Source organism: Schistocerca cancellata, chromosome 3 (assembly GCF_023864275.1).
Source record: "Schistocerca cancellata isolate TAMUIC-IGC-003103 chromosome 3, iqSchCanc2.1, whole genome shotgun sequence".
In the NCBI taxonomy this organism is placed as follows: domain Eukaryota; kingdom Metazoa; phylum Arthropoda; class Insecta; order Orthoptera; family Acrididae; genus Schistocerca; species Schistocerca cancellata.
The window spans coordinates 763,680,347-763,703,355 of NC_064628.1; the positions used below are offsets into that span (position 1 = coordinate 763,680,347).

The 23,009-nt window shown below is 44.0% G+C and overlaps 2 protein-coding genes across 4 annotated transcripts in view; one reads left to right on the forward strand and one right to left on the reverse strand.

The window, feature by feature from the left end:
- Positions 1 to 23,009, reverse strand: part of LOC126175789 (calcium uptake protein 3, mitochondrial-like) — a 392,821-nt gene that overhangs the window by 141,741 nt on the left and 228,071 nt on the right. The window lies entirely within an intron of this gene.
- Positions 1 to 23,009, forward strand: part of LOC126176555 (GTP-binding protein Rhes) — a 706,272-nt gene that overhangs the window by 1,277 nt on the left and 681,986 nt on the right. The window contains exon 2 of the mRNA XM_049923715.1: positions 144 to 301. Within this exon, the coding sequence (XP_049779672.1) occupies positions 144 to 301 (158 nt within the window). The remainder of the gene's footprint in view (positions 1 to 143; positions 302 to 23,009) is intronic.

The following is a 23,009-nucleotide window of genomic DNA, read 5'->3' on the forward strand; positions in this document are numbered from 1 at the left end:
TTTTCACAGTTTAGTAATGTACCTCATCCATCAGCATATTAGTGAGATTACTATTGCGGTACTATCAACAGTAACTGTAACAGCTAGCCTGGAGTATGTGTGTGTGCAGTGTATGAAAGGGATCGTTGTTTGTGTGTGCGCAGGTTCCTGAACAACAAGTTCGAGGACTCTTACACGCCGACGATAGAGGACTTCCACCGCAAGCTGTACCGCATCCGCGGGGAGGTGCACCAGCTGGACATCCTCGACACGTCCGGCAACCACCCGTTCCCCGCCATGCGCCGCCTCTCCTTCCTCACAGGTAGGCAGACACGCGCGCAGCGGACACCTCTCAAGCAGCGCCTACTACGTCACCACAGAGCTGGAGTCTTACGTAAATAGTCTAACAATCAATGTATCGATTTTAAGTTTAGGCAAGATCACCTGCATGTCTAACAAGGAGACGGCACGACCGTGGGGTTGGGGATTTGTCCGAAATTTTGTGTGGTGAAAAGAGGACCCCTAAGACCTCACCTGGTTAAAATATTAGGGCGCACTACCCGGAAACCTCGGGAAAAATCGATCCAAAGTTTCTTACAAGAGAACATCCCCATCGCACCTCCCTCAGATTTAGTTATAAGTTGGCACAGTGGATAGGCCTTGAAAAACTGAACACAGATCAATCGAGAAAACAGGAAGAAGTTCTGTGGAACTATGAAAAAATAAGCAAAATACGCAAACTCAGTAGTCCATGTGCAAGATAAGCAACATCAAGGATAGTCGGTGCGATGGAGCGCTGTGGTCCCGTGGTTAGCGTGAGCAGCTGCGGAGCGAGAGGTCCTTGGTTCAAGTCTTCCCTCGAGTGAAAAGTGTAATTCTTCATTTTCAGTTTATGTGACAAACTCCTATGTTTTCATCGCTTTTTTGGAGTGATTATCACATCCACAAGAAAACCTAAATCGGTCAAGGTAGAAGAATCTTTTTACCCATTCGCCAAGTGTACAAGTTAGGTTGGACGACAACATATTCCTGTCATGTGACGCATACGCCGTCACCATTGTCGTATAGAATATGTCGGACGTGTTATCCTGTGGAGGGATCGGTTGACATATGACCTTGCGATCAAACATTTTCGGTTCCCATTGGCGACGCACGTCGTTTCGTCTCCTTATCGCACGGTCGCACGCTTTTGCGGTGCGGTCGCAAAGCACAGACACTAAACTTATTATTGTGACCAGAGACGTCAATGAACGAACGGACAGATCATAACTTTGCGAAAATAAATAAAGTAAAATTTTCACTCGAGGTAAGACGTGAACCAAGGACCTCCTGTTCCGCAGCTGCTCACGCTAACCACGGGACCACGGCGCTCCCAGTATCCTTGATGTTGTCTAATGAACGACTCAGTTTGTATATTTTGCTTATTTTTTCATAGTTCCACACAACTTCTTCCTGTTTTCTCGATTGATCTGTGTTCAGTTTTTCAAGGCCTATCCACTGTGCCAACTTATAACTAAATCTGAGGGGGGTGCGATGAGGAGGTTCCCTTGTTAGTTGCCTTATGAGTATACAATGTTAGTTCATTGCAGAGTCGCCGTTTGGCCTAGATGGTTAGGGCTCGGACTGTTACGCCAGATGTCACGTGTTCGATTCCTCCTTCGGCACTCTTTTTTTCTTCTGTTTCATTTTTTTTTGTTTTTCCACCAATTATTCAGAAAGTTTCCCAAACCTACATTATCTTTAACAAATTAGTTACATTATTGAACAGAAATTTTTTTCTTTTTGTCGAACAACAAAATTCATGCCGGTGGGTTTTCCATTTTTCATTGTAAAGTATATGAGGAGAAACATTGGGTTTTTAATCAGAATAACAAAGTCGATTGGGAAACATTCAATTTTTATACATACGATAATTATAAACAAGAATATAGCATCGCGAGAGATTTCGTCCGAAGATGTCGATGCAATTAAATTATTTTCCATCTACAGCTTTTCATAATACACCACTGCGTACTTCAATCGTAATTTTGATAGATCACTATGAATGGATTCTTCAGGAATTTCTTCTCCAGTTCCAGACGAGCCAGCAACTTCTTCAGTCGACATGTTTAACCTCGGATCGGAATAATACGTTGAAATTTGAAACAGGCACGCCTGTTCACGACGAAATCGAAAAACAAACTGCCATTTACTTCTCACGGCTCGCGCACAGTCCTATGCGCAGATGACCGTTCTAATACCAAGGGGACCCTTACAAAGCCCCTTTAAACCTTTAAACCCATAAAACGAAATAGAACAACGACCACGAATATTTTTCAGTGAATAAAAAACTTTACGTTCTTGAGCTCAAATAATGTTTTAAAATAATGTAGGTTTGAGAAACGTTTTGAATAATTGGTGGAAAAACAAAAGAAAATGAAACAGAAGAAAAAAAGTGCCGGAGGAGGAATCGAACCCGAGACATCTGGCGTAACAGTCCGAGCCCTACCCATCTTTTTTTTTATTCACCAAAAACAGTAACAAAAATGGCTACAATGAAATGACATAAATAAGGTGACAGATAATTGCAGTCATAAATTTCAGCATTCAAAAAATGAGTCTTTAGCAGTAGCACAATTTAGCACCTTCACTGTCACCTTCAACTGGTGGCAGTTCAGCATGCACTTTTCCTTCTTCTGCAGCCTGAGGTTCCTCATCATCAATTCCCAGACCCAAATTAATCATTCAGTAAATCCTTGATGTGTGTTCCTTCCAGGTTAAATTACATGGACAGAAGAAGTGCGGAACAGCGACATCGCAAAATATTTCACTGCCTTGTTATTTTTGTCAGTTCCAGCCTTCTAAACGCATCTATAGGGAGTTCAAGATCTTCCTTTATATCAGACACCAGATGTTTCTCGCCATATTCTTGTATCTGCTGTACTGCTGATTTATTTTTCATGTGTGACTTGCAGGTGAGGTTAGGGTCGGGAACGTGACCCAATCCATTCCCTCTCTACTAGAAATCCAGTTCCTAACCTATACCCATTCGGTTGAAGACAATTCGGAGCATGTTACCATATTTCTTATTGCGATCCTGATATTTGAGTATTTTCTCGAATTCATTTTCCATATACATCTTGTATTCAATATGTTCATCGCTCCCAATATTGTTAAAAACATAACTTGTATATTTGCCCATTAACCAAATCACTGCGTTATTTTTTGCCTGAGGGTAGTAACTTCCCTCTGGTCTGAAGAAAATGTTAGTCGGTACATTGTTTGCTGAAGTTCTAGGCCAAACGGTGACTCGGCAATGAACTAACATTGTATACTCATAAGGCAACTAAGAAACTTTGGATCGATTTTTCCCGAGATTTCCGGGTAGTGCGTCCTAATATTTTAACTGCGTGAGGTGTTGGGGGTCGTCTTTCACCACACAACATTTCGGACAAATCCCCGACCCCGCGGTCGTGCCGTCTCCTTGTAAGTCAGCCAGTACTTTTGTGTTGTTGTGTAAACACAAACCTTATTTTTTTCCTCTTGCACTGTAGACCACAAAATACTTCTACACGGGCAACAGAAATTGCACGTGTATACCATAAAGTACGTTTACATTGGCAACACGAAATCGCATGCTGCTGGACAATATTGCCCTTCTCACTAACTGAAGCAACATGCCGACAACACTGCCACCCAATGTTGCCCATCAATCTTTGCGGCAATACATTTCTGGGCAGAATTGATTAAACGGGCCACAAGGTATTGTTGCGAAATGTACGAAAGCGAAATGCTGGAAGTGACTGTGGCTCTCTTGCATTTGCTTTCCAGAAAGAGAAAAGTTAGCAGGATAAAAAGAGAAATTGGGCTTTGTTAACGTGCTCTTTTTTAAAGTAAGCGAACTGCTATCGAAACTTTAACTCGTAAACTTTTCCTGAATACACACCTCATCCAGAACACTGAAACACGATTTAAATTTATCGTAAATGCAATTGGTCCAACTGGTATGCCCAAAACAAGTATGAAAGACTGTATACCAGCTGCAACCTGACTGGCATCAACTTTTAGTTTTCGACTCCTGGCGATTCATACACCAGTTTGATGTATAATATCTCTTATAAAGTACACATCTCATCGATATGACTCTGCGGCGCTTTGGTTTAAGGAGTCATGGAATCCAATGTTTATGTTAATATTTTATTGTCACTCATCGTACAATATGATAACCATGAATTTCAATGCGAGAACTACGAATTTCATAAACACAATACACGTACGAACAGTCTGCTGAGACTTTTAAACGGTAACAAAAACATCAAGCACAACAATTACAGCTGGAACTTTGCTACCCATGCAAATGAAACGCACGTGATGAAGCTTAAAGACATTTAGAAGACATCCTACGGAAAACAGAATTGTACCTCACTGTTGCAGACCTTCTGCAATGACTGTAACAGCGGCAAGGTCCTCCCTCAGATTGATTTCTTTATATATACACTCTAAGACAGAAGACTAAGCACCACGAAGGAATTATTCAAATAGGACGGAAACCGGTATATGTGACGTACATGAAAAGATAAATCATTACAGTTTCACAAAAATTGGATGATTTATTCAAGAGAAAGAGTTTCACAAGTGAGCAATTCAGTAACGCATTGGTCCACCGCTGGCCCTTATGCAAGCAGTTGTTCGGCTTGGCACTGATCAGAGTTCTTGTACGTTCTCCTGAGTGATCTCGTTCCAAATTCCGTTCAACTAGCACGTCGCCAAAATCCTGAGCTGGTAGGAGAGCACTTCAGACGTTCTCAGTTGTGGAGAGACCCGGCGACCTTTCTGGCCAAGGCAGGGTTTGGCAAGCACGAAGACAAACAGTAGAAATTCTCGCAATGTGCGGGAGGCCATTATCTTACTGAAATGCAAGCGCAGAATGGCTTAGCCGCTGATGAAACTTCCAGGCTGTAAGGCCGCGGTCAAAAAAACTTCCTGTTCCAGACGTTTCGTCCAGAGCTATGCCTGACATCTTCGGAGGTGCTCCTGACGACGCTGAGTCGGAGAGCGACGTAACTACTGTGCAAAGTGGGCGTGGTCGAGTTTACACGTGATTAGCAGAGAGAATCTTTGTCAGACATAAAACTTAACTATCGATTGTCGCCTGTCAAGCATAAAAACTTATCAATCGATTCTGCAGAGCCACTGTCCACATATCATTAAGTTTCATGGCTTCTTCTTTACTGTTATAATTATCCCTATGCTTATGTATTTCGATGGCTTCTCTACATAGTCACGGTTAATTGTCATAAACAAAATATTATCCATGACAATCGCTTAAATTTGTTCTCAACTATCGAACGTTCTTCGGTTCTTACGCTTACGTTTAAATGCAAATTATACTGTTCATACAGCATAGCAGCAGATGTACGATGAATAGAAAAAGAAGTACTACGTATTGTTTGTTCTTACAATAAGCTGTCTCATCAGTAAATCCGAGATTTCTTCACAATGTTTGCCCGCAACTAACGTTGTTCCATTTATAATACGAATTCTTCCACATGTATTGTTTTCTGCTGTTTCCATATTTCATTAAAACCAATAACTGATATTCCACATTATGTAATTCGGCGATGATCATTGCCTATCATTGAGAGATGAACCACAGATAGCTAGCGGGAGTAACCAAAAGTTCGTAATATTAACGGTAACTTTTGTCGTGATCCCACCACCCCATGCTGCACAACAAGGAGACTGAAGGACTGAGTGCATAAAATTACAAAAATCCCAGCTTCTATACATTCATGAAGATTTCAAATCATCATCATCATCATCATTTAAGACTGATTACGCCTTTCAGGGTTCAGTCTGGAGCATAGCCCCCCCTTATACAGTTCCTCCATGATCCCCTATTCAGTGATATCATTGGTGCCTCTTCTGATGTTAAACCTATTACTTCAAAATCATTCTTAACCGAATCCAGGTACCTTCTCCTCGGTCTGCCCCGACTCCTCCTACCCTCTACTGCTGAATCCATGAGTCTCTTGGGTAACCTTGCTTCTCCCATGCGTGTAACATGACCCCACCATCTAAGTCTGTTCGCCCTGACTGCTACATCTATAGATTTCATTCCCAGTTTTTCTTTGATTACCTCATTGTGGACACCCTCCTGCCATTGTTCCCATCTACTAGTACCTGCAATCATCCTAGCTACTTTCATATCCGTAACCTCAACCTTGTTGATAAGGTAACCTGAATCCACCAGCTTTCACTCCCATACAACAAAGTTGGTCGAAAGATTGAACGGTGCACAGATAACTTAGTCTTGGTACTGACTTCCTTCTTGCAGAAGAGAGTAGATAAATAAAATAACACCAATATTCACCTGTGAATTACACTACTGGCCATTAAAATTGCTACACAAAGAAGAAATGCAGATGATAAATGGGTATTCAATGGACAAATATATTACACTAAAACTGACATGTGATTACATTCTAACGCAATTTGGGTGCATAGATCCTGAGCAATCAGTACCCAGAACAACCACCTCTGGCCGTAATAACGGTCTTGATACGCCTGAGCATTGAGTCGAACAGAGCTTGGATGGCGTGTACAGGCACAGCTGCCCATGCAGCTTCAACACGATACCAAAGTTCATCAAGAGCAGTGACAGGCGTATTGTGACTAGCCAGTTGCTCGGCCACCACTGACCAGACGTTTTCCATTGGTGAGAGATCTGGAGAATGTGCTGGCCACGGCAGCAGTCGAACGTTTTATGTATCCAGAAAGGCCCCTACAGGACCTGAAACATGCGGTCGTGCATTATCCTCCTGAAATGTAGGGTTTCGCAGGGATCGAACGAAGGGTAGAGCAACAAATCGTAACACATCTGAAATGTAACGTCCACTGTTAAAAGTGCCATCAATGCGAAGAAGAGGTGAACAAGACGTGTAACCAATGGCATCCCATACCATCACGCCGGGTGATACGCCAGTATGTCGACGAAGAATACACGCTTCGAATGTGCGTTCACAGCGAAGTCGCCAAATACGAATGCGACCATCGTAATGCCGTAAACAGAGCCTGGATTCACCCGAAAAAATTACGTTTTGACAGTCGTGCACCCAGGTTCGTCGTTGAGTACACCATCGCAGGCGCTCCTGTCTGTGATACAGCGTCAAAGGTAACCGCAGCCATGGTCTTCGAGCTGATAGCCCATGCTGCTGCAAACTTCGTCGAACTGTTAGTGCAGATGGTTGCATCTTGCAAACGTCCCCATCTGTTGACTCAGGGATCGAGACGTGGCTGCACGATCCGCTACAGCCATGCGGATAAGATGCCTGTCATCTCGACTGCTAGTGATAAGAGGCCGTTGGGATCCAGCACTCCTGAACCCACAGATTCCATATTCTGCTAACAGTCATTGGATCTCTACCAACGCGAGCAGCAATGTCGCGATACGATAAACCGTAAACGCGATAGGCTACAATCCGACCTCTATCAAAGTCGGAAACGTGATGGTACGCATTTCTCCTCCTTACACGAGGCATCACAACAACGTTTCACCAGGCAACGCCTGTCAACTGCTGTTTGTGTATGAGTAATCGGTTGGAAACTTTTATCATGTCAGCACGTTGTAGGTGTCGCCACCGGCACCAACCTTGTGTGAATGCTCTGAAAAGCTAATCATTTGCATGTCGCAGCATCTTCTTCCTGTCAGTTAAATTTCGCGTCTCTTGCGAGTCATCTTCGTAGTGTAGTGATCTGAATGGCCAGTAGTGTACATTCCAGAAGCTTTGACTTACAATTTAATGTTAACATGAATTAGGAAAACTCTGCTATGCCGTTAGAGCTACTAGTTTTCTAAGGAAAAGGTGGCTTTTCGAGTATTCTTACTTGTCCTTCTGTGGGCCATCAGTAACACTGACAAAAATGTTAAAGAGCGCTTCGCATTACGACGCGGTATACGCCTCGGAGAGTCAGTTTCTGACTGCGAAAATTAGCAGTTAATTCAGAACGAGAAGACATGATTACCGCGTGTGGTTGTAGTACTCCAGACTGAACGACTTTACATGCATATGGCACCTCACAGTTTGCTGAGCGATGTGGGCAGAACAGCTGTCGTACCGGATGTCATTTGCATGCGAGACACCACCTGGCCGTACGCATTCATATATGATGGCACCAGCAGCGCACCAGCCGTGCTGCCTTCTTGTAGATGACAGGGAGCACTTTCCGTAACAAAGTTCATCCGTGACAAACAACTGCTTACTGAGATGTGAAAGCATATTTCCACTTTTCAGATACAACGTATCCTAAATCATCAGGGTCAGACAGTACTTTAGATACCGAAATAATGTTCAGAAACGAATATTATCGGTTTTAGGGCAGTTCAATAAGTAATGCAACACATTTTTTTTTCTCGGCCAATTTTGGTTGAAAAAACCGGAAATTTCTTGTGGAATATTTTCAAACACTCCCGCTTCGTCTCGTGTAGTTTCATTGACTTCCGACAGGTGGCAGCGCTGTACGGAGCTTTAAAATGGCATCTGTAACGGATGTGCGTTGCAAACAACGGGCAGTGATCGAGTTTCTTTTGGCGGAAAACCAGGGCATCTCAGATATTCATAGGCGCTTGCAGAATGTCTACGGTGATCTGGCAGTGGACAAAAGCACTGGCAGTGGACAAAAGCACGGTGAGTCGTTGGGCAAAGCGTGTGTCATCATCGCCGCAAGGTCAAGCAAGACTGTCTGATCTCCCGCGTGCGGGCCGGCCGTGCACAGCTGTGACTCCTGCAATGGCGGAGCGTGCAAACACACTCGTTCGAGATGATCGACGGATCACCATCAAACAACTCAGTGCTCAACTTGACATCTCTGTTGGTAGTGCTGTCACAATTGTTCACAAAAATCTGAACCAACTTCTCCTTCTTCATGACAACGCAAGACCTCACACAAGTCTTCGCACCCGAGAGGAGCTCACAAAACTTCAGTGGACTGTTCTTCCTCATGCACCCTACAGCCCCGATCTCGCACCGTCGGATTTCCATTTGTTTGGCCCAATGAAGGACGCAATCCGTGGGAGGCACTACGCGAATGATGAAGTTATTGATGCAGTACGACGTTGGCTCCGACATCGACCAGTGGAATGGTACCGTGCAGGCATACAGGCCCTCATTTCAAGGTGGCGTAAGGCCGTAGCATTGAATGGAGATTACGTTGAAAAATAGTGTTGTGTAGCTAAAAGATTGGGGAATAACCTCGTGTATTTCAATGCTGAATAAAACAACCCCTGTTTCAGAAAAAAATGTGTTGCATTACTTATTGAACTGCCCTCGTATTAGCAAAAAAACCGTACAGCAACAATTTAAACTCATACCAACTGTTCTAAGTGACGACCGGTAGTGTTACTGCGTGCACTACGACGGAGCACATTCTTCTGCCGCTCAAATGTCCCTGTTTTAAGAGCGACAGGCGGATACGACCTGATCAAGGAGTTTCCTCTCCAGTTTCATACCTTAACGACTTCATTCAACTCACAGGAAAAAGTCAACAGAAGTTAAATCCGGCGAACGCGCTGGTGACGCGACAGAGCTTTCCAATCTGACGATGAGGGTATTTGCTGTTCATGTGGTCTTGGGCAGTAATATCTAACAGGGACAGCTCACAGTCGTTTGAGAGCCACATCCTCTTTGCGGTCAGCAAGACGCACAGTCTCAGACGACTGTGACATTAAATCTGGAATGAAAACATATTTACGTGCACTGTTCAAACTGCTAGCGGGAAACTAAGTTTTATTAGTGAGACCTTAACTTTTCCTGGCGAATTGAATGTTCAAATAACTTAAGAGTTTGCTGCCGGGTGACGTCGTCGACCACCGCCGATATTTCGACAGGAGCACACCCTGACATTTTCAAGGCACAACTGCAAGGAGGAAGCAATGTGCAAGGGAATTTAATACCTCGGTTCACAGAGGAGAAACAAGGAAGATAGCACACACAGAACAAGTAACCGAAGAGTCAACACACAACCAAAGATAACCAACATCAGAAATATCGATAGTGATTATTAATCAGCAGGTGAAGCAGCACCAATTCTGTCCCTCTGTTTTTTGATGAGAGACAGAGCCGGATTGCAAGCAGCATTTAAACAAAATCCACCATCTCTGTTTATAACGTTGCTTGATAGTTTGATTTCAACAGCTTCCTTAATAACACTTTACCAATAGCTGGACGTGCAAGACAGAATCTCCGTGTTGTTATATTCCATTGGATGACCGGTGTCAAGGCAATGTTCTGCAATATTTTCAATACACCGGTCTTCCACTGTCCTGATTGACCAATATATGACATGCCACAACTGCAACGAATATGATAGACCCCAGCTTTACGCAAACCAAGATCATCTTTTACGGACGCCAATAGGCCCTTACTCTTAGAAGATGATCGAAAAATACATTTCACATTATATTTCCTGTTGGAAATGCTTTCTGCGTAAGGCAAAAAGGCCGTAGACTAAGGTGCCACTTCGTTGCTACCGTCACTCACCCGTTGCACAGAAGGCTGATAGCGCAATGCACGTTTGATCTGCCTCTCACTGCCATTCTGACGAAAGGTGGCTTCGAGATGTGATAGCTCAGCTGCCAAACTTTCAGGGTCTTAGATAACGTGGGCCCTGTGAACCAAGGTACGAAGTACTCCTTCACGCTGAGCTGGATGGTGGCAATCCATCCAGTGAGGGATGAAGCTGTTGAAATCAAACTATCAAGCAACGTTATAAACAGAGATAGTAGATTTTGTTTAAATACTGATTGCAATCCGGCTCTGTCTCTCATAAAAAAAAAGAGGGACAGAATTAGTGCTGCTTCACCTGCTGATTAATAGTCACTATCGATATTTCTGATGTTGGTTATCTTTGGTTGTGTGTTGACTCTGCGGTTACTTGTTCTGTGTGTGGTATCTTCCTTGTTTCTCCTCTGTGAACCGAGGTATTAAATTCTCTTGCACATTACTTCCTCCTTGCATTTGTGCCTTGAGAATGGCAGGGTGTGCTCCTGTCGAAATATCGGCGGTGGTCGACGACGTCACCCGGCAGCAAACCCATAAGTTATTTTAAGTTTTATTAGTTGATCTTTCACAAAAAAAAGGTCCAGATGTTGATAAAGAATAGTTGACGATGATCAGAAAGGCGTGCTGCATGGATTTTCAACACAAACTAGGGCTACTAAGCCAGCAGGCAACAGTGTCACCGTTGCGAGGGCCTCATCCGGGTAATGTACGAACAGCACGATTTTCGGCACTGTAGTCCGCTGGCGAAACTGAACACTGCCTTAAAAATCATTTGGGCTCATTACTTGCACGCGATATTTTTGATGGTTTCCATTAGTACTCTGCACACTTTATCCTACGAAGAATTCGTTTTACGTACAAGGTGACTCGTCTTTATTGACAAATTTTCTCCCTCACGATCCAGCACCACCACCTCAAATTCTGTTAGCGTTTGGCGAAATTATTAACTACGAGTAATAGTGTTCCAGTTTCAACCACGTAATACGTATCAGCAATCTGTTACTTATTCCATAGGTTCCATAGAGACATTCAGTGAAACGAGCGAAGTAGTTCACACTACTGTAGCAACGTTTCCTAGATATTTTAGATTTGAGTTACACTTAGCGCAGTCTGGACAATAAATTAATGAGTCACGGCTGCAGCGCAGAGCAGCTGCGGTGGAAATTTTGAAAGAACGAATACGCTGCAAACGTGCGAAGGACAGCGTGACCCCACGGAGATACTTGTATCTAATAGGTTGTGAGAGAGAACCTGAGGCTGCATATAACGGTGCCAAAGCACGAATGGTATTGATTTGTTCAAAGTCATTGAAATTTTAACAAGAAAAAGAAAAACACTGTAATACCTAAATAGGTTTCCCCAGTACTATGAAAATGTTGAATGTTGGAAACTGATTTTTTTATGAACCCCCTCAAAATAAAAATTTAATAGGCTCTAGTGTGGAACGTGTTATTTTATTAACACGTACCGCTAAGTAAACAGGGTTATTTTAGTAGTTACTTTAAATTCTGCTCAAGCCCAAATTCAGTGCTGCGAACAATTCTGTGTCGAGAATCTAGATCAGCTGTCTGTCTCAAACGAGCGAGTTCCAGAAATTTCCATACAGGGGGATAATGTTTTCCTAATAAGGATTATGCCTTCTGCAAAAAATCACTCTATACAGTCAATCGGCTTTCTAAGTGCTGCACGCAGCTGAATGATACATTAACTGTGTCTCTGCAAGTTAATGTACTGTGGAATGTTGAAACTTTGACAACTAGTCATGAACAGTAAACATTGATAAGCTGTTTACAGTTCGTGACAGATTGCTCAGGGCGTGTTCAATAAGTAATGCAACTTTTTTTCTGAAGTCAAGTTGGTATTATTCAGGCTTCCCAAACACCATATTATTTCCCGCTATTTTGTCTACAGAACCCTATTTTCTTACAATCTCCGTTGAATGCGACGGCCTGACTGGGCCTCAGTGGTAGGGCCCGTATGGTACCACTCTACTAGTCGACGTCGGAGCCGTCTTGCTGCGTCAATAACCTTCCCATCATCCACGGACTGCTTGCCACGGAGATCATCCTCCATTGAGCCACACAGATGTTCCTTTTTATGGTCCTATGTTAGGCGGCGAAGAAACCAGCAGCCACACACCTATGAGAACCTAACTGGTGGACAGGTGTCTCAGCACTACCAACAGAAACGTCCAGTTGAGCAGCGAGGGGTTCGATTGTGATCCGTCGGTCACCTCGAACAAGAGTGTCCGCACGTTCCAACATTGCTGGTGTCACAGCTGTGCGCGACCGGTCGGCACGCAGCCTCCGCGACCAGTAATTAAAATGTTTTTTATAATTATGTAAACTGCATAAAAATTAGGTGGTATGTAATACATACATCTTTTCAGGTAACAAAACTGCGTATGATCTGACTTCACTATTTCGATAAACAGCAGAAGAAATACTTGTAAAAGGCAAGATTTTTTGTTATTACACTTGCGAAAGATGTCGGCGTGGCACACGAGTGGCCATTTTCCGTCGTTTTTGATTTGGTAAAATAGCATGTTCATAGTTATGGAAGGGACTCGTCTTACAATCGAATGAAGCCCGCCCTTCGTAATCGAATGTATGGGGTCACATTTTGTAAAGAGAATATAACTCCTACAATATTATTTCAGTGGTACAGGGCGGCGCAGGAAAAATCGGCCCCGAGTACTAGGCTGCTCATTGTCGCTTACCAATCGTCATCTCTTGTTTCGAAGTTGTTTGCAGTAGCTTGTTATTTCTTCACTGCCTAATTATTGCATGTTTATTTATTCTACTCGTAGCGGTCAACAAATCGTGCGTAAATGGCGAGCAGTCTGTACTCGGGGCCGTATTATTTCAGTGCGATCAGCCACATAACGCTACAGTTGGCTCACCAGATGTTTTGCAGAACCACGAAAATTACAAGTGTGTGATAATTCTGTTATGAATAAAAATTCTGTAGTCCAGAGGGGAGGCAAGTGCCCCCACTTGGCGCCTTCCATCCTTCTGTCACCTATGCTAGTAATTTTCAGTTTTTCATGAGAACCATATACCAAGTACGATGAAAGAGTGAAAATGAACGGTTCCCAAAAAAGAGCGATCACCAGTGAACTAGTTCCCAAGAATGCCCCTCTAGTCCGAGACGCCCAACATGTATGTCTCCGTGAACGATCGCGCCTACTGGTAAAGCTCTTTCACAAGAACGGTGTTTGTTAGCCTATAGCTCTGCAGAAGTGCCGCACATTCACGGTATCAAAGAAGTGTAGTATAGTATGATGCCTGCTATCGATCTGGAAAAAATCATTACTAAATTCTAAAAGACAAGTTCTTTTGAAGTGCAATGTGGCAAAGGTGAAGCAGACAGTTGATTCGACGTAGGTCGCAGATGTGGCCACAGCATTGCAAGAACGGTCGACAGGTGGTGTGCGAACATGCAGTGCACGGGGAATTGCCCGAATGTTGGACGTGCCCCCGAGCAGGTTGCCCAAAATCCTACGAAACATCCTGCATTGCTCCCCTTAGGAGATCACCCATACCCATGAGTTGCTTCATTCTTACCTGCGAGCAGGACAAACGGTCGGTCTGGAATTTCTTGCAGGCCGTTGTAGCCGAGCGATTCTAGGCGCTTCAGTCTGGAACCGCTCGACCACTCCGGTCGCAGGTTCGAATCGTGCCTTGGGCATGGCTGTGTGTGATGTCCTTAGGTTAGTTAGGTTTAAGTAGTTCTAAGTTCTGGGGGACTGTTGACGTCAGATGTTAAATCACATAGTGCTCAGAGCCATTTGAACCATTTTTTTGGAATTTCTTGCTCTTGTGAAAGTTGACAATGAACGGCCATGGAACATTCTGTGGACAGACGAAGCCCATTTCCATCTCCAGAGACAGGTCAGCAAGCAGAACTGCAGAATATGGGCAACGGAAAACCCGCACGCATGTTAACCAGTACCGGTACCACTTCATTCTCCAAAGATGATTATGTGGTGCGGATTGCGGGCATCGTTTATCGTAGAGCCGTATTTCTACGGGAAGATGAGCCCTACGGGCCCTGTACAGTCACTGGTAAAAGCTATGAGATTGTTTTGCGCACCAACTTCATTCCAACCCTTCAACAATGTGCATTTGTAGGTAGGATCATTTTTATGCAAGATGGCGCTTCTCCGCACTTTCCACAGTCAGTGGAGTGACTGCTGCAGTAACATTTCGAAAATGCTAGAATTATCACCCGTCATTTCCCTACAACTTGGCAGTCCAGCTCGCCTGATCTTAATCCTTGTGACTTCTGGCTGTGGGATTACCTGAACGATTGTGTGTTCGAATTACAAACGTAGCTGAACTAAAGGCACGCATTGCGCAACGCGTTCTGAACGTGAACCCCGAGCCACTGTGATCTGTTGTACGTGCTGTCTCATTTTTAGCTCGTGGGCAGAAAATGGTGTACAGCATACTGAACACACCAAACGTCAGTCACACGATTAGTAGAAACGGATGTTTTGTTTTTATTCGGTTTTTGGTCTCAGGAAAATTAAAAACCTGATTTTTCTCATTCGATGTAGTATGACCTTGTCGTGGTGGATGGACTTACCTAACTGACAGTGCCACAACTGCTGACTGCTGAACTTGGCCAGTCACGCACATTGAACAGTACGGATGGAGTAACGTGCAACTCAAACCGTAGCCGCCGTATTGTTATTCATCTGTCATTTGTAGCCGTCCTCATTTACGTTGCGATGCTTACAGAGTCAACTATTGCTAAAATTTTCGTTAACATTTTTTCCCCATGACGTTTGCCCCTGCGTCAATAATATGCCGTTTAAGTTTCACTTCATTCAGAGCAGTGGTTCTTTTTCTACGGCGTTTTGAAACTGGAATTTAATTATGGACACCCTGCACATTCTTGTCCCCGTCGTGAGTCCGCATCGCCACGAGGGGACATTCAGTCTCTCATGATTAGTGAGTGTTTGTTAGCAATTAATGACATACAATTTTGGTAAACATTTTCTTTGGAATACAGTGATCAATAGATTACTATATTTTAACTAAAGTTCAGTCTTGATCACAACACTTATGTCTCAATAACATAGGTGACCGGTTTCGGTTATATTTATATAACCATCTTCAGAACTGTGAATTAATTTTAGAAAATACTAGAAACCAATCTTAAAATAACATGAAAAGTGTCTAATGACGACAAATTTTGACAAGATAAAATAAAACTTATTATACCCATGGCTTCCTTGGAGGATGGTAGGCGGAGCTCTCCTCAGCTGCTACTAAGTCAACTGATGGTTATGAGTGCTGAGCATGAGCTTAAATATGCAGAGGCTCCGCCTACTTCCTCTCACACTACTTGACAACTGCCAATCAGCGTTCATAATATGACGCTATGATCAAAGTACAAAAATACGAAATACACTAATAACATGAAATTGATTCATTTAAAATTTCTGGTTAAGAGATAGTATGTGAAGAACTTATTTATATTTTAGATACAAATGGTAAACTACGATGTAGTAGAAACCGGTCACACGTGACATGTTGACTAATGTACATATTCAAAATTCTGGCTACCGAACAAATAACGATGTAACGTTCGAACTGTTGTGCCGTGTATTTTAAAAGCATTTGTTTTGTGTGTGCGTGTGCCCACGATCACCGCCATAGTTTAAATTGGGTAATACTGTTTTGGTCTGATTATGTCGGGGAGGGCGGAGTGGGGGGTGGGAGGGCGGCAAATGAGAAACTAAAAAAAAAAAAAAAAACAGAAAAAAAGCTTAATAAGCGGTACATCTGAAGTGCAATCTTTCCAGTCTGCTCACAGTGGCAATACTGCTCATGTTCTTTCCCGCCCTGGTCTCCTCCCGACCGTCAAATCCGCTCGCCTTTGTCGTCCTCTCCGGACCGGAATATCCGCTGTCGGAAAGGTCCCGAGGAAACGTGTGTCGGCCATTAACTAGCGTTGCCACAGAGTTAACGACGTTTACTTTCAACATCCCGCCTGCTTCCTCCGCCCGCCCACTTGCGCCATACGCTCGCTCCCCTTCCCTGCGAGTCGCCTTCCATTTCCCCCCGCCCTTTTCATACGCAGTGTTTATAAACAGCCGTGACGTCAGCAGCAGTCATTACGCGCTAACAAGCGGTGCAGACTGAGGCCAGCTGTCTGGGCGCGAGGGCGAACTCACGTGGCTGTCTGCAGCAGACAGCAGCCGAGGGGGACGTGCCACAGCCCGGCAGGTACTGGCTGGCACGAGCAAACGGCGCAGTCTGTGTTTCATGCAAATTGCACGAAAAAAGAACAAGACACAAATAATTTAAAGCTATACTGACCGACAATCGACAGTGACATTTTCAAACATATGAAAAGTTTATTCAGTGATCAGGATCAACAAATCTATAGTTAAATCGGAACAAAGTTTGTTTTTTACCGCCATCTTGTTTTTACTTTACAGCAGATTTGATAGTGATAACTGATGAGTATTTTAAGCGCCCCTTGCAAGTTTATAAACTATAAGCTTCAAAGCCAGCCGGAGTGGCCGAGCGGTTCTAGGCGCTACAGTCTGGAACCGCGCGACCGCTACGGTGGCAGGTTAGAATCCTGCCTCGGGCATGGATGTGTGACGTCCTTAGGTTAGTTAGGTTTAAGTAGTTCCAGGGGACTGATTACCTCAGAAGTTAAGTCCCATAGTGCTCAGTGCCATTTTTATAAGCTTCAAAAAGAAACATCATCCAGCCACAATCATGGTTTAACACTATTTATTTGGGCAAAACAATGACCTGTTTCGGATTTTTTTACAAATCCACCTCCATATGGTTGTTGCACGTTTCCTCTTGTTTCCTTGATGGGGCCTCGTTTTCTATGCGCTATTGGTTTGTTGCACTACGATGGACAAAGATTTTGGTTCAGTATTTGCTTACTTTTACTATAGAATTATTTCTTCCGATGTGTCAAAGGCTTTCTAAAAATGTTTTAATAATGAAATGTGGTTAAAACTGACCTTCCGTATGCTTCTACGTAAGTTTTCACCACATTTCACGTTTTAATAACTTCAAAACATTTTCATAAATCCGTTGACAGAGATCAGAAGAAATAATTCTATCGTAAACTTTACCAAGTAGTGAACAAAAACATTCTATCCTAGTGCAGCAAACCAATAACGGATACAAACTGAGGTACCAGCAAGAAAGCCGGACGTGGTGGCCGAGCGGTTCTAGCCGCTTCAGTCCGGAACCGCGCGACTGCTACGATCGTAGGTTCGAATCCTACCTCGGGCATGGGTGTCTGTGATGTCCTTAGGTTAGTTAGGTTTAAGTAGTTCTAAGTTCTAGGGGACTGATGACCTCTGATGTTAAGTCCCATAGTGCTCAGAACCATTTGAACCAGCAAGAAAACAAGGCAAAATTTGTAACAACCATCTAAAGAAGGATGTGGAAAAAAAAACGAAACCGATCGTGGGTTGATCCAGATAAACCTTACTGAACCATAGCTGTGGCTAGTTCCTATTTCAATTCTAAACCTTATAGTATTACAGCCAAGATTCTCAACATGCCAATTTCCGACAAAATAGAGTTACGTTTATAAGCAACGATCAACAAAATCCAAGGAGCTACAACAATGGATGTAACTGAGCACACGACAATAAGATGGCTGTTGCATATGAATAAAGCGAGTGATTATTTTTAAAAAATGTGAACAGCAAACCAACAAACGATCACATTAAATTATCCTTCTCTTTCTCCACCTGAAGATGAGGTTTGAACCTCGAAACATGTTGCTTTGTTAAATAATTTAAGTAAGCAAGCAAACGTTTGCGACTGGTAGCGGCTCTGATGAACATTTTCAAAGGAAAGAAATATTTAATGATCGAAGAGCAAGCACGGAAGGAAGGAAAGCTAGAAACCTTGTTGGTATCACTGGCATGCGGACGGACCGCTAACTCACTTGGCAGGGACGAAGTGTCGACCAATGGGCCTGGCCTTTCCAGTGGACCCACATAGCACTCATTTCAAATCATTTAGGAAAATCCCCTAACCAAGATATCAAGTTGAAACGCTGGATCCTCTCTTTCTCAAAAATGGTTGGTTCAAATGGCTCTGAGCACTGTGGGACCTAACATCTATGTTCATCAGTCCCCTAGAACTTAGAACTACTTAAACCTAACTAACCTAAGGACATCACACAACACCCAGTCATCACGAGGCAGAGAAAATCCCTGACCCCGCCGGGAATCGAATCCGGGAACCCGGGCGTGGGAAGCGAGAACGCTACCGCACGACCACGAGCTGCGGACTCCTCTTTCTCCCGAATTTGTGTCAAGGCCTACAGATTATGTCATTAACTGTCCCACTGCGTTTGGCACTTCCTACTTTATGTCAAAAAGTGGTCCAAGGAAGGAAGGAAGGAGGACTGCGTTTTATGTCCCGTCGACATCATGGCCGTTAGGGCCGGAGCACAAGCTCGGACTGTGTCAAGCATGGGGAAGGAAATCAGCCCAGCCATTTCAAAGGAACCATCCCGGCATTTTCCTGGGGTGATTTAGGGAAATCACTGAAAACCTAAATCTGGATGGCTGGACGCGGGTTTGAACAGTCGTCCTCCCGAACGCGAGTCCGTTGTGCTAACCACTGCACCACCTCGCTAGGTGAAAAGTTCCATTTCGAGAACACATTCTGACAGCCCCTTCTGCAAATATACACTCCTGGAAATTGAAATAAGAACACCGTGAATTCATTGTCCCAGGAAGGGGAAACTTTATTGACACATTCCTGGGGTCAGATACATCACATGATCACACTGACAGAACCACAGGCACATAGACACAGGCAACAGAGCATGCACAATGTCGGCACTAGTACAGTGTATATCCACCTTTCGCAGCAATGCAGGCTGCTATTCTCCCATGGAGACGATCGTAGAGATGCTGGATGTAGTCCTGTGGAACGGCTTGCCATGCCATTTCCACCTGGCGCCTCAGTTGGACCAGCGTTCGTGCTGGACGTGCAGACCGCGTGAGACGACGCTTCATCCAGTCCCAAACATGCTCAATGGGGGACAGATCCGGAGATCTTGCTGGCCAGGGTAGTTGACTTACACCTTCTAGAGCACGTTGGGTGGCACGGGGTACATGCGGACGTGCATTGTCCTGTTGGAACAGCAAGTTCCCTTGCCGGTCTAGGAATGGTAGAACGATGGGTTCGATGACGGTTTGGATGTACCGTGCACTATTCAGTGTCCCCTCGACGATCACCAGTGGTGTACGGCCAGTGTAGGAGATCGCTCCCCACACCATGATGCCGGGTGTTGGCCCTGTGTGCCTAGGTCGTATGCAGTCCTGATTGTGGCGCTCACCTTCACGGCGCCAAACACGCATACGACCATCATTGGCACCAAGGCAGAAGCGACTCTCATCGCTGAAGACGACACGTCTCCATTCGTCCCTCCATTCACGCCTGTCGCGACACCACTGGAGGCGGGCTGCACGATATTGAGGCGTGAGCGGAAGACGGCCTAACGGTGTGCGGGACCGTAGCCCAGCTTCATGGAGACGGTTGCGAATGGTCCTCGCCGATACCCCAGGAGCAACAGTGTCCCTAATTTGCTGGGAAGTGGCGGTGCGGTCCCCTACGGCACTGCGTAGGATCCTACGGTCTTGGAGTGCATCCGTGCGTCGCTGCGGTCCGGTCCCAGGTCGACGGGCACGTGCACCTTCCGCCGACCACTGGCGACAACATCGATGTACTGTGGAGACCTCACGCCCCACGTGTTGAGCAATTCGGCGGTACGTCCACCCGGCCTCCCGCATGCCCACTATACGCCCTCGCTCAAAGTCCGTCAACTGCACACACGGTTCACGTCCACGCTGTCGCGGCATGCTACCAGTGTTGAAGACTGCGATGGAGCTCCGTATGCCACGGCAAACTGGCTGACACTGACGGCGGCGGTGCACAAATGCTGCGCAGCTAGCGCCATTCGACGGCCAACACCGCGGTTCCTGGTGTGTCCGCTGTGCCGTGCGTGTGATCATTGCTTGTACAGCCCTCTCGCAGTGTCCGGAGCAAGTATGGTGGGTCTGACACACTGGTGTCAATGTGTTCTTTTTTCCATTTCCAGGAGTGTAGTTTTCTATAACACCGTTTTGTCTAAACACGGTCGGCCGGGGTGACCGAGACGTTTCGGGAGCCTCTGATAATCTCTGGTGGCCCGCAATGTTTGCAAGACTCAGAGATATGCATGTACCTAAGGCCCTCTACGATAGCCGGCCGCTGTGGCCGAGCGGTTCTAGGCGCTATAGTCTGGAACCGCGCGACCGCTACGGTCGCAGGTTCGAATCCTGCCTCGGGCATGGATGTGTGTGATGTCCTTAGGTTAGTTAGGTTTAAGTAGTTCTAAGTTCTAGGGGACTGATGACCTCAGAAGGTAAGTCCCATAGTGCTCAGAGCCATTTTTTGTCCAAACACGAATATTATCGTTCTTTCCTTTTCTTACACAGGCATTTTTATGGGACTTTGTGTGTATATCGCTTTAGTCTGACCCTTACTGCAGTATGGATATGACTGCTTTTCTACGCTATTATTTTAGAACGAAAAACTTTAATACGTATGTATAGTTCAGTACGTTTGCCTATCCTGCAGTGCGTGATTTAAGTCTCACAAAATGGCACATTTATCTGAGAGCAAGCCATCTGCACAGTATGAAGATACAGTCGAATTCTTTGCTAAAAACCAATTACCTTTGCAGAGTTTACTTCCGTTTTTCGTTAGTGGATGAGCTGAACTTCCGATCTTTGACACACTGTTTCCTCGATTGTAGTTCAATGTACTCTTTCATGTTATCTTTATATTGAAGACTACGCCAAGAACAGATTTTATAATAATCTTCCCATTATAAATCAAATATTAAGGAATCTTCGTGAAAAGAACATGAAGCCATATATGGCCTTTATCTTTGATACTCTGTGTTCTCTAAAGCAGAACTAAATTTTATCAGAAGTGAAGTAAGAAAATCAAATATTAATTAAACTGTTTCATCAACGTAGTGACATAGTTTTGGAGAGTAGAGTGGGCAGTAAAGGATTCACCATTATATGGAAGAAAGCAATTTATTTTTGTTGTTGATATGATATTGTGCTATTTATAGATAACTTACATGAAGTACAAAAAAGTTAATTAACGAAAGTAAATGCGTACTTATGATGGTCAACACATTTTTGTCCCCAGGCTATCAGGAAGAGTCACTAATAATGAATGTTACAGAAATTGAACTTATATGCACATTGAAAAAGTATACCTTGGGCACATATCATCGTTCCTTCACTTCAGAAAATAGAAACTGATATCCGAATAAATTACACTTAGAAAATTTAAGACATATTTATGTTTCACATTAAGGACGATGTCTTCACTGTTACCGAAAAAATATTCTGTATACCTGTGTCAGTCCTACTCTAAGATTACAACTCTAGACCTGGATACATGTTCACGAAAGAGAAACAAAATGTTAGTCATGCATTGGATCCTGGAAAGACATGTCATAAACAGGAGTCGTGGAGGAGACCTATCACGTTTATATTGCAGCATCGTTGCCTCTGAAACAAGAAGAGAGCTTTGCAGTTTTCTAGAAATACTGACACTACTACTACTACCAATATGTAACTTAAAATTCTCACTGTCCGCAAATAAATCATTTTGTTCAAACTAAAGAACTTTCCACGATGATTTATTATGACAAAGCATTTTGTCTAGTGAAACGTTAAACAGGAATTTTGGGTGCCGAGTTTGCATTTTCTTTGTGATGAGAGTTGTAACTGATGTTACTACCAACAAGTGAACCCAGATTAGAGTTTCCCATTGAAAACTTGGCCACTAGAGTGATTATAATCTCAGGTTGAAGAAGGATATGGAAGAAAATCGGCGGTTTGTTTCTATGGCATTTTTCATTTTGCAAAGGAACCATCTTGGATTAGCGTAATTCGATTTACAGGTACTCAAGAAAACTATGATTTCAGTAACTGGGTGGAGGACGAAACCCTGCTCCCTACGTACCTGAGTTCAGCTTTCATCCACTGTGTGACCTCGACCTGTGATCTTAATACTAAAAACGATCTTTCTGCTGCAGCTAATATATATGCCCGGAAGTCCTGAGATTCGTAGGAGGCCTTCTGAGAAATTTGGCAAGTACTAGCAAACTGAAGCTGTGACGAAGGGTCGTGCTCCTGAGTCGTGCCTGGTCTATCGGCAAGGTTCTGAGTTCGTGTCCCAGTCAAGTACACAGTTTTAATCACCTTTCATGTTTGTCGAGTGACTCTCGAGTATTAAGCATACTGCATACCGAAAAACTGATTGAATGTAACTGTGATACGTCGCATTTTTTAAAATTTATGTCCATATTATGTCTATATTAATACGCTTCCCATAAAATACATGTAATTTCATTGTTATTTTATCTGCCTGTGCCTTTCAGTATAAGACTGTATATACATTTGGACCGAAC